This window comes from Macaca thibetana, chromosome 2 (genome assembly GCF_024542745.1).
Source record: "Macaca thibetana thibetana isolate TM-01 chromosome 2, ASM2454274v1, whole genome shotgun sequence".
NCBI lineage: Eukaryota > Metazoa > Chordata > Mammalia > Primates > Cercopithecidae > Macaca > Macaca thibetana.
Window position 1 is genome coordinate 145,859,204 of NC_065579.1, and position 12,552 is coordinate 145,871,755.

At 44.7% G+C, this 12,552-nt stretch overlaps 3 protein-coding genes across 17 annotated transcripts in view; 2 read left to right on the forward strand and 1 right to left on the reverse strand.

Moving 5' to 3' along the window:
- The window catches only part of COPG1 (COPI coat complex subunit gamma 1), a 583,372-nt gene that overhangs the window by 365,624 nt on the left and 205,196 nt on the right, over positions 1-12,552 (reverse strand). The gene's annotated exons all lie outside the window — the stretch shown is intronic.
- CFAP92 (cilia and flagella associated protein 92 (putative)) overlaps positions 1-12,552 on the forward strand; it is an 83,072-nt gene that overhangs the window by 67,080 nt on the left and 3,440 nt on the right. For 12 of the 15 annotated variants that reach the window (XM_050781600.1, XM_050781609.1, XM_050781601.1 and 9 more), the window contains 3 exons: positions 9,850-10,014; positions 10,553-10,759; positions 10,838-12,492. The exons of 1 other annotated variant lie outside the window; for it this stretch is intronic. In XM_050781600.1, the coding sequence (XP_050637557.1) occupies positions 9,850-10,014; positions 10,553-10,759; positions 10,838-11,158 (693 nt within the window). In that variant the 3' untranslated portion in view covers positions 11,159-12,492. Of the gene's footprint in view, positions 1-9,849; positions 10,015-10,552; positions 10,760-10,837; positions 12,493-12,552 lie in introns of those variants that run through there. 2 more of the 15 variants (XM_050781604.1, XM_050781607.1) reach the window with 2 other exon arrangements.
- Positions 1-12,552, forward strand: part of RPN1 (ribophorin I) — a 359,024-nt gene that overhangs the window by 56,834 nt on the left and 289,638 nt on the right. The window lies entirely within an intron of this gene.

The window sequence follows — 12,552 nt, forward strand, 5'->3', positions numbered from 1 at the left end:
CACCTGCCACCACACCCAGCTAATTTTTTTGTGTTTTTAGTAGAGATGGGGTTTCACTGTGTTTGCCAGGATGGTCTTGATCTCCTGACCTTGTGATCCGCCCGCCTCAGCCTCCCAAAGTGCTGGGATAACAGGCGTGAGCCACCACGCGTGGCACCATGAGGAGTTTTATGCCCTGGGCTCAGATTATGGTGCGGCAGGGCTGCCTTCCACCCTTTGGCACAGAGCTTGGTGTTCCAAAGGCCATGAGGGGTTTTAGACCCTGGACCCCAGACATGTTCCAAGACTCTTTTACAATATATCAGACATGCAAGTCCAGCCTCAGCTTTTTTCCCAACACTCAGCTTTTCCCCAACATGCCCCCTTTTCTTTTTTGTAAAACCGCCACAGCTATCATTGCTTGTTCTCGACGGCAGCTTTCTCTCCAGAGGTGGCTTCTGCATCTGCAGACTAAAAGGAGACAGCAGAAACACATAATTATTAGAACAAAATCTGCAACTGTAGAGCTTTCAATGGCCTTCATCCATTTAAGAGGATTGTGGACAACCCATTGGCTGTCTTGTTCAAAATATCAGTTCCAGGGAGCAGGGCTAAGTGAGTCAGACAGGCTTCAAAAATCTACTTTTTTAGTTTTACAGTATCAAGGGTGAGATTTTCATCTTTGCCCTCCAGAATGTGGTTAAGAGTAGCATTCCCTATTGCTAGCATAAAAGGTGGCTGAACACAACTTTGAATCCAAAAGGTCCTCTTTTTGTTTTTAAATTAATTAAGCAAGGCAATTGCAGGCTGTGCCGCCCTTAATTGCCGGTTAGTGACTCAGCTTCATTTTTCTTAGCCCTTATTCAAAATGCAGTCACTCTGGTTTGAATGCTTCTTACATATTTCTCCTTTCCCTTTTACAAGAGGACCCTTAATCCTAAGGGTTGCAGAAGGATGAAGGTCCGTCTTCTGCAACTTCTTCATGCTGAATAGGGATGATGATATTCCTGCCTATTAGGGTCTCTTGTATTCAGGGTAGAGAGAAGCTCAGTCAGAAAGCATTGGTCCGTTAAGCATCTGTTGTACCTCTGAGTTCCAGCAAAAGGTGAAACCCTGGTGCTCCAGCAGTTTCTCAGCTTCCTGTGTGGTTTTCTTGATCTGTCCCCATGTTATGGGGGTTGATGTCAGTGTGATTCCAGTCGGTCCTTGTTCCATCCTTGCATTCAGATTCAGCTGGCCCATGGCTTGTACTGGGGGAACCCAGTCCATGGTTGGGATCCATGGGTCCCTCCAGTCTCCCATTCCATGGTCATACACATCTCGAGGGCACCCATACGGTTTGTTCATGTCCTGCAAAAACACTAGCATACCCTCAACCCCACGTTAGTAAATCTAGCAAAACAGAAGCAAAAACTTTTGTTGCTGTAGCTGGGAGGCATACCATTGCTGAAGCATTTGTTCTACAAGCTGTAACTCAGCTTCTGCCTCTTTGGTTAATTACCATGGGGTAAAACTTTCCACTGATAATGAGAAACAGGCCCCTTCTAACAGAAGGCACAGAGAAAGCAAATCGAGGCTTATCCTTCTTGTGCAACAGTATAGCAAAAAAGCAATCCTTAAACCTTCAATCTGCACTGTACAGGTGGGTGCACTAGATGCTGTGGCTCATGACAGATCTTCAGATGTTTGGTGGGCACCCCATTGTTGCAATAAGTCTCTACCCCATAAATTGACAGGAATAGGTGTAATAATAGGTTGAATTGTTCCTTCCTGGCCATCCGGCCCTTGACATGGTAAAATCAAGGAACTCTGAAAAACTTCTGAAGCAGTCCCTATGCCAACAATACCCATGGAAGTCTTTTGTTTGGGCCAATGTTGGGGCCACTGATTTAAAGCTGTAATAGAGACATCAGCTCCAGTATCTACTAGTCCTTCCAAAATCCTTTCCCTGAATAGTTACTGTACAAATAGGTCTTCTGTCAAACACTTGATTAACCCAATATACAGCCTTTCCTGCTTGATTAGTACTACCAAAGCCTGTTCTTTTCATTGTGCTGCTTCCTAGTTTTGTGTAAGGTAACAACAATAACTAAGCAATTCTTTCTCCTCGGGAGGCGGACCATGGAGTTGAAGAACTAATAACTAATTGAATTTCTTTTTTTTTTTTTTTTTTTTTTTTTTTTTTGAGACGGAGTCTTGCTCTGTTGCCCAGGCTGGAGTGCAGTGGCGTGATCTCAGCTCACTGCAAGCTCTGCCTCCTGGGTTCACACCATTCTTCTGCCTCAGCCTCCCTAAGACCTGGGACTACAGGTACCCGCCACCACGTCTGAATAATTTTTTTTTTTTGAGACGGAGTCTTGCTCTGTCACGCAGGCTGGAGTGCAGTGGCCAGATCTCAGCTCACTGCAAGCTCCGCCTCCCGGATTCACGCCATTCTCCTGCCTCAGCCTCCCAAGTAGCTGGGACTATAGGCGCCCGCCACCTCGCCCGGCTATTTTTTTTTTCATTTTTTAGTAGAGACAGGGTTTCATTGTGTTAGCCAGGATGGTCTCGATCTCCTGACCTTGAATAATTTTTTTGTATTTTTAGTAGAGGTGGGGTTTCACCGTGTTAGCCAGGATGGTCTCGATCTCTGTACCTCATGATCCGCCCACCTCGGCCTCCCAAAGTGCTGGGATTACAGGCGTGAGCCACCATGCCCAGCCAACTAATTGAATTTCTCTGGTATAATCAGAGTCAATTATTCCCATATGCACAGTGACACCTCTTAAACTAGACCAAGTAATAGACCGACTGTTCCTGAGGGTAAGGGTCCCCTAACGCCTGTGGGGACCTTCTTTGGTGGCTCCGCAGGAAGTAAGGAGATGGGAATTGTGCTGCAGAGGTTTATAGCAGCACTGCCTACTGTGGCAGGGGACAATTGTTGTGTGTTTGGAAGGGCACTGGCTGTGCTGGATATGCCTCGGTTTGTTGAGGGACCTGAGGCGGGCCCCTCTTCCCGTTTCCTGAAAGAGGTTGTCCATCTTTGCTAAATTTAGAATGACACTGATTTGTCCAGTGATTGCCTTTCTCACACTGGGGGCATACACTGGGACTTTTCTGTTGATTGATGGTAGTTTTTGCCTTTTGATTTCCTTTTCTACATTCCTTTTTTGTGTGTGTCCAAATTGCCCACAATTGAAATAAGAGCCTGAGAAACGGGGCATATTCTTTCCTGCTTTCAATCCAGCCATAGCCTGAGCTAAAAGAGTAGCCTTATGTAAGTTACCTCCAATGCCATCAGAAGCCTTAATATATTCAGCTAAATGAGGCTTCCCTGTCAGGGGTCTAATAGCAGTTTGACACTGCATTAGCATTATTGTATGTAAGAAGCTGTATTGCAACATCCTGAGCTGTTCATCGGTTATGGTTTTATACACAGCCTCTTGGAGCCGAGCAATAAAATCAATATATGGTTCTTTAGGTCCCTGTCAGAACTAAAAGAAGGATATTTTTCCCTGTAACATTTATCCTTTCCCATGCCCGTAAGCACAGAGTGTGCAACTGAACAATGGCGACATCCTCCAGTACTGACTGATTTTCTAATCGACCCCAATTAGGGCCAATTCCCATTAACTGTTCAAAGGAAACAGGCACAGGTGGCTTCACTTGTGTTTTCCCTTGCCTGAGTCTGAGCTTCATCAGCCCACCAAGTTTTAAACTGTAAATACTGAGATAGAGTGAGAACAGATTTTGTTAAAGTATCCCAATCATACGGTATTAACCTATTATCAAGAGCCACATTTTTAAATAAAGTTTGCACAAAAGAATTTGGCCCATATTGACTAATGGCTTCCTTAAATTTAATAACTTATAAGGAAAAGTGGTCCAATTGGCTATATTCTGTCCTCCTTCCTGGGTTATAGTAACCGGAAATTGCCATGTTTCAAGGTCTCCCTCAGCTCTAGCTTTTTGAATAGAATTTTGTATAGCACCACCAATTGCTCCATGTTTTAATGTTGTAACTACAGGAGCAGTAAGTTTTTCAGCTAATTCATTTTCATTAAGGGGAGAGGGAGGAGGTGACCATTCACTTAATTCAGCAGGCAGAGCTGACGAGCTAGTAAAATATACCTTTTTCAGTTTCTCCTTCTTTTCATAAACCTCTTCTGGTTTTTTGCTCCTCGCATTCAGAATCTGAAGTTAGTTTTTCACACTCGTCCTCCTCTTCCTCATGTGAATCTGCCTTATCTGTTTGAAATGGCTCAAGAGCTGCCTTTATTAGCGCCCACATTGACCAAACGGAAACTGGAATTTTTGCTCCATCTTTATATCCCTTTTTAAAATCTCTGCCAATTCTCTCCCATTCATCCAACTCCATAGTCCCTTGTTCTAGAAACCATGGGCAAAACTGTTCTACTGTACTAAAGAGTGATAACAAATTCTGAGTACTTTCACTCCCCCTCTTTGTAATAAATGCCTTAAGAAATTCAAATAAGCAGAATGTTTGCTTTCACTTTGTCCCATTGTTACCCTGGTTCTTCTGAGCCCTCAGCTTTCCTGAGCTTCTTTCAGTCGTCCTTAGGTGTCCTCTGACGATGCATCCTCTGCTTTCACACATCTAGCATTCCTTCGCCGGGGTCTTCATCACCTCACATTGGGCGCCAGGAATGTTGGGGTGATCAGACCCAACACCAGGCGATGGGGGCTAGGAAGTCCGGCAGAGTCAAAGGAATGAGACCAGAGTACATAAAATGGGACCAGGGGCCAACACTAGTATGGAGGCTGTGAAGGCCCTGAGCGCTGGAAGCCTACACTACTTACTGGTGATCAAAGAAGCAGGTGGTGAGGATGTGGGGGTTGAAAGAAAGCAGTGTATCAAGTGCATGATCTACAGCAGTGATGGTTTAGCATTTCCTCTGAAGCATATGGAACATGTTCTGCTACTTAAGATAATGGGAAACACGTTCTTCTAGTTTAAGATACAATCAACCTATGAGGCTGAGAGTGCTAGAAGCAAGGAGCCAGCAAGTCTAGACACATTCCAGAGGCCACGAGGGGTTTTATGACCTGAGCCCTGGATTCCATCCAAGCCACGCCGTCGTGGCTTGTGCCCTGAGTTTAGATTGTGGTGCGGCAGGGCAGCCTTCCACCCTTTGGCACAGAGCTTGGTGATCCAAAGGCCACAAGGGGTTTTAGACCCTGGATCCCAGACATGTTCCAAGACTCTTTTACATTATGTCAGACATGCAAGCCCTGTCTCAGCCTTTTTCCCCAACATTCAGCTTTTCTCCAACACTGTGTCCAAGCTGCAATTAAACCCATCCACTGGATCTTAACTTTAATGATGATTTCTCCAATTCTATGATTTCCATTTACTTTTCCTATAGGTTCCAGGTGTCTGGTGAAATTCTCATTTTCATTTATTTTGATTAATCATAATTATTATTATTTTTTTTTTTTTTTGAGATAGAGTCTCGCTCTTTCGCCCAGGCTAGAGTGCAGTTGGCTCACTGCAACCTCCGCCTCCTGGGTTCAAGCAATTCTCCCTGCCTCAGCCTTCCGAGTAGCTGGGACTACCTACTGCCACGCCCAGCTAATTTCTGTATATTTAGTAGAAACAGGGTCTCACCATGTTGGTTAGGCTGGTCTCTAACTCCTCACCTCAGGTGATTCACCCATCTCGGCCTCCCAAAGTGCTGCGATTACAAGCATGAGCCACCATGTCCAGACTAGTTTAATGTTCTTGTCTGATACTTCCAATATCTGGATTACCTCAGGTCTGTTTCTATTGTCTCTCTTTTTTCTTGGTTTCCATCTTTTCATCCTGTTTCCTGGCATGTCTGTTATTTTTTGTTAAATGGTAAAGAGTGTATTGAAAACTGTAGAGACTCTTGATGTCTTATTCCACAGATGATATAGCAGGAGACAGAGGACAGATAAATCTCCTTAATCAGAGTCAGGCTTGCCCTTACTCCTAAAGCACAGATTTTCTGAATTCTAAACTGGAGGCCTAGAGGTACCAGGGCCTTTCCTCCTTGGCACAATTTCCAATTTTGAAATCCAATTTTGTTTCCCTAGCAATGCAACATTTTCCAAAATACCTTCTTAGCTTCTTTTTCTGCTGACGTTCTTATTTCTCCCTTATCCATGTGCAACTTAGTAGTCAGTAAATCCCTTGAGAAAAAACTGCAAAAACAAAATGGAACCACCATTATTTCCCTTTTCTCCAAATTCTTGGCCTCTCAAATCCTGGTTGCCTTGGTTGCTCTCCAGTGATGATAGATGTCTGTTTCTTCTTGTAATCCTGTCAGTTGTTTCTTAATATATTTTGAGACTATATTGCTAGGTGCATATATATTTACAAGTTATACCTTTTTGTTGTCCTCAATATACAATATCCTTTTGCCCCTTTTGATAGATTAACTTGAATTGTTTCAGCAGATATTAAGAATGCCATACAGCTTTTTTGTCTTTGCTTTCTGATGCCTTTTTGCCTAGTGTATATGCTGTCTCCCTTTAGCTGTCAAACCTGTATCTTTGTGTTGAAAGTTTTGTAGATAGCATATTGTTAGCTTTAAAAAAAATCCAGGCTGGGTGTGGTGGCTCACACCTGTAATCCCAGCACTTTGGGAGGCTGAAGTGGGTGGATCTCTTGAGGTCAGGCGTTCAAGACCGGCCTGAACATGGTGAAATCTCATCTCTACTAAAAAGGAAATTAGCCAGGCGTGGTGGCACACGCCTGTAATCCCAGCTACTTAGGAGGCCAAGGCAGGATAATCACTTCATCATGGAAGGCGGAGGTTAGAGTGAGCCAAGATCGCACCATTCCACTCCAGCCTGGGCAACAAGAGCGAAACTCTGTCTCAAAAAAAAAAAAAAATCCAATCTGAGATTCTTTATTTGGCAACCTTAACACTAATTACTGTTAGATGAGGCATTTTTGCCACCTAATCTACTTTTAAACCCTCCATTCCTGTGTTCTTTGGGTAGATCAAGTTTTCTTCTGTGGACTTGTTATACGTTCTATCTTTGTTTTTAAGGTGGTTATCCTGAAGACCATATGGTTAGGCATTCCTACTGAACTGTTAAAACTCATAATTGTTAAACTCATAAGACTATATTCCCTTTGTAAGACAAATAGTACATTCTCATCCCTCTTATCTCCTACCCATACAACACCATCCCTTTTATAGTCTCTAGAATTTCAGTTTCAGGCTCTGAAATTTTACTTTTTCCTAGTCCTTTTTTTTTTTTTTTTTTTTTTTTTTTTTTTTTTTTTTTTTTTTTTTTGAGACGGAGTCTTGCTCTGTCACCCAGGCTGGAGTGCAGTGGCCGGATCTCAGCTCACTGCAAGCTCCGCCTCCCGGGTTTACGCCATTCTCCTGCCTCAGCCTCCCGAGTAGCTGGGACTACAGGCGCCCGCCACCGCGCCCGGCTAGTTTTTTTGTATTTTTAGTAGAGACGGGGTTTCACCGTGTTAGCCAGGATGGTCTCGATCTCCTGACCTCGTGATCCGCCCGCCTCGGCCTCCCAAAGTGCTGGGATTACAGGCTTGAGCCACCGCGCCCGGCTCCTAGTCCTTTTAAGACAACTTTACTAGGATACTGGACATTACTTGCTAACCTTGAATCCTCCTGCATGTTCCTCCTCCATTTTGAATTTTTTCCCATGAGTTTTGTTTTGTTTGTTTGTTTTTCTGAGATGGAGTCTCGCTCTGTCACCCAGGCTAGAGTAGAGCGGCATGATCTCAGCTTAATGCAACCTCCACCTCCTGGGTTCAAGCAATTCTCTTGCCTCAAGTGGCTGGGACTACAGGCATGTGCCATCATGCCCAGCTAATTTTTGTATTTTTTAGTATGGAAAAGGTTTCACTATGTTGGCCAAGCTGGTCTCGAACTCCTGACCTCAGATATCTGCCTGCCTCAGCCTCCCAAAGTACTGGGATTACAGGTGTAAGCCATCACACCCGGCCCCAAGAGTTTTTAAAGGAGGGTTTTGTGTAAAACCTAAGGCCTTGTAAACCTAAGCATATGCCCTCACAATTAGGTTGCCTGGATATGAAATTCTAGGTTGAAGTTAATTTACCTTGTTGCTGTTGTGGATCTGATCACAAGTGATACTTTTTTCTTTACAGGTGGCCTGCTCTTTTCCTCTAGAAGCTTTGAGAGTTTATCTTTGTATTTGTTTGCTTAAATCCCACTAATAACAGTGTACCCAGGCTTGGAAGTTTTGTCTTTTCTGACATTCATTATTTCTTCAAATTTTCTTGTTCTCACTTTTCCCCTCCTTTTGGGACTTCTATTATTGGGATGTTATTTCCATCCTCTATGCTCAGTTTCTAATTTTATCTTTTTATACAGGACTGCTTTCTGACAGCATATCTCAAGTGGATCTTCCAGTTCATTCATTCGTTCTACAACAGTATCACTTCTGCAATATATCTTTCTCTTGTCTTCTATTTCAACTATTTTCATACTCAATACTTTTTCTTTTAGTCTTACTTCTGCTTCATATTGCTATCTTCACTCTTATTTTAAAATAATTTATTGTGTTAAATTCTTGGCCCATCTTTTCCAATAATTTAGCTTCAGTTGTTCAGTCTGTGGCCTTTTTTAATACTGTTACGTACTTCTCTAGCATCGACTTTTGCTCTGAGTCCAAATTATCCTGCAGGTGTCACCCCTTGGCAGAGAATCTCAGGCACCCAGAAGAACTACGGAACACTGTTTGCTTTCCCTCTAACAAGCATTAGTTCAGAATTTCAACTTCAAATTTTAAGAAAGGAGTAACATGGAAAGAAGAATCTGTCCCCCTAGGTTGTAATTCACCAATTCTAGGATTTGGAAGGAGCAGGGACTTCTAGGAATGGCAGACTGAGAAACTCAGATCAACTCCCCACCTAAGGATAACTAAAAAAACTCGACACATCAAGAAATATTGATTGAAGTTCCGTGTGGGCCATGACAGGATCCTTGCTTTACATGGCATCCCTAGTATAATCTTCTCGCAGGTGCTCCAAAGTCTGAGGACCTAGACCTGTCTTTGCCTTGCATCCCTGTTGCCTGGACAGTCTGTTCTTTCATGTGTGTGAATCGCAGATTTTGTCCTCCCCTGATTATTCTGCATTCTTGTGCAGAAATTCCTCAATGATTCCAAAGTCAAGCCACTGTATTTGAGCTAAGGTCACCATCTTGTGCTAAAAAGATTTTTAAAGGTAAAAGATGGTATTTTGCTGAAGGTTACTGTGAAATATGCATATGAAACACTGCACAGTGCCCAACAATTTAGAGTGGTAACTTTTCCCAGTTCTCCCTTGTTTTGGGTCCCAGCCACCTTTCCCCCCAGCCTTCTGTGTTGTCTTTTATCTCCTTCCACATTTCTATTTTCATTCACAAAGAAAGCCAACAGACCATCATATTTCCTTCTGTTCAGGGAAGAGTTCCCATTTCCATACTGGGCCTGCTGGAGAGAATGAGGGTCATGCTCCTTACGCACACTTGACAGTTAACCACGGTCAAGGACGGCAGTCCTTGCTGCTTTAGGTTGTAATATCCCATCCACACTCTCCTACTTCTGACCATGTGAGACAGAAATTCTGTCTTTATCACAAGCTGGTTGGGAGATGAGTGGTCACATGATGTGTGTTCCAGTTACAGTGATCTTAAGGGTCTCAATTTTTTGGTCCTCTTAAATTCCATTTTGGATAGTGAGAGGTTGGACTAGTGGCCCTTTGCCCTGGTTCTACAATGAAATAACAGCACCAGTATTGAAGAATCAATCAATACCTGCACCACAGCTATGTCCCAGAGATCATCTCACTGCCTATGAGCTGGCAGTTGGGGGTGAGGATGACCTGGTGTGGGTAGTGACTGGTGTCTCTTTCTTCAGAAAAACATCACAGAAGCCTACCAGGTCAGCAAGAAGCCTCCAAAGTCCGTGGCGAAGGTGATTAAAATTTCAGCCCCTGCCAACAAGGCCGTCTACAACTATAGTATCCAGACCATGAATTCTACAGAGCTTGCCAAGAAGCAGCTGTATCAAGAGATGGCCAAGGTGAGAGACCCAGACAGGATGATGGCAGTTGGCAAATCCCATGAATTCTTTCCTCTGACCACACCTGCCTGGAGGTCAGCGGGGGATCTCAGGTATACAGATGAAAGCCAATCATGCTAGGGGAAGTAGACAAGGCTCAGATGTTGAGAAATGTTCTCTTCCACACTAAATGAGAATCCTCCACACTGAGGGTGAGCCCGAGATCCTCAATGGAAGCTCAGATGTACATGAAGGAGAACAACTGTAGCATCCTTACCTCTGGGGTACACTTTATGATTGCTGCTTATGAAGGCAGCTACCAACAGAAGGGAAAGCCATGGTTTAGGCTTCCAGCACACATTAACTTCAGGAAACGGCTTCTCCCATCAAAGGGGACAATAATATGACCCTTACGGGACTGCTGCACAGTCATTTCCTCTCAATGCACTATTTACGTCATCAGGAACTATGATTATGCCCCCAGCTGTTTCTGATTCCTACAAGAAATCCAAGATTGCTATCAGCCCTTCTACCCCAACCTGTCTGCCCCCATTTCTAGGAGCCAAGAAAGAGATTCACGTACTCACAGGATTACCTCTCAGCCATGGTGGAGCCCCTGGACTTGAAGGAAGAGGAGAAGAAAGCCCAGAAGAAATCCCGCCAAGCCTGGCTCACAGCCAGGGGATTCCAAGTGACAGGTCTTCAGAGCGACACTGAAGGCAGCTTTCAGGATCTCAAGCTGCCACCCATCAAAGAGCTGAATGAGGTCCACAGGGAAGAGCAGGGTCTCAGGTGGGGTGTCCATAGGGACCTTTCTCCTGATTTACTTACTCCCCCAATTTAGGAGTGGAAGGAAAACTCCCTGTTTGCTAACGTACTGGAGCCTGTGTTGGATCGAGACCGATGGAGCTGGGACAGGCACCACGTGGACTTTGATCTGTACAAGAAGCCACCACCTTTCCTCAAGCTGCCCCCTTCGCCTGTACCAACTCCTGTAACAGGTAACAGGCAAGGCTTTGCCAAGCTGGGCCTCCTGATGCCGTGGGCAGGCAGGAGCTCTGTGCCACTCTGCATCTTCAGTGGTATCCATTTTGTTTATGCTATCAACCAAACTTTCTATGCTAAAAAAATCAAGATGCAGAACGGGTCTGATAGAAGAGATTGAATGTTGGGCTGGAACTCAGACCAGGATTCTAGTCCTAAGTGTGGCATTTGTGTGACTTCAGGCAAATCCCTTCATGCCCTGGGCCTGGTTTCTTGGCTATAAAGTGGGAAAGTTGGAAGATAGGTCTAAAGGCTTCCTGAGCTTCAACACTATTACCCATGACTGATCTCTAGGTGTCCAGCCAAGAGCTGAGGGCAGAGGCTCTGGGCTTTACTGGGACCTTCCAGCTGCAAAGATACTGACAGTTCTTCCTGTGGGGGAAAGGCGGAGACAGGAAACGTAGGTCTTCCTACACCAGTCCCTCCAAGTCCTCTCCCTCTTTATCCCTGCTTATGAAAATTGATCTCAGGATCATCTAGAGGTTAACATAGAATCCAAACTTGTCAGTTAACAGAGCCAGAACCTTTGTTCAGGGAGAACGAGACATGAACCTATCTAACAACAAGGTCTGCCAGAGAAACCTCTCCCAGAAAACTAGGTCAGGTGAAAATGACGGCTTGCTTTCCTTCTCGACTCTTAAGGACAGCTGATCACAGCTCCATGGAAGTGCTAACAAGTTTGCCAAAATGTCACTTTCTCCATTTGCCTTGACTTCGCTCCCTCCCTCCCCAGTAGGCCCTAGATCTCCCAGGCTGCCTGAAGAGACCTGGTCTCTGTGGGCATGTCTCAGGCCCACAGTTACTGCTGTGGCTCTCAAGGAGGCTCCAGCTAGGAGAGCTGTCTAGCCTAAGAACACAAGGCTTTTCCTTGGTAAGAATGCTTCCTAGTGAGCTCCACTGCCAGCCTTCCCAGCAAAAGTCTCCTGGGGGTTTCACTGGTGAAATCATTTAAGAAACACATGCTGGGGTCTCCTCTTCCCACAACATGCTTAAGAAAAGTTAGCAACTACAGATGAGAGGGACAGGCTTGAACTGGTCGCTAGGCCTTTTCAACCCAGATGGATGAATGGAGAATTTGCTGCTGACCAAGGCCTTACACACCACCAGCCTAGAGTGAAGCCCCCTTCCAGAGGTCTGCCTGGAAGTGGGGTGGGTCTGACAGCCCCTCCCCAAACTTCCCCTGTGCAAAGAAAGTCCAAGCAGCCTTTTGTCCAGAGGTATGCATGCTTCATTTTGTGCAAAATGCTTCCTTGCTATCATTAACAAAACAGAACTTTAGGTTTCACTGAGAGGTTATTTACATGGTCACAATATTTAGAAACTTTCTCGTTTTAAAAACTAGTTACCAAACCCCTGGCACAATGCTCAGGCCAGCCCCGCTCAGCCAGCTCAGCTCTCCAAGTTCCCAATCTCCTCCTTGCCTATTTCCAGCATCACAGTAAATTGGGAATATACTTGGAGGAAAAAGAGCTGGCCGCTTTCTCTGTGCTCAAGGGAATGTCCACCATAGGCATT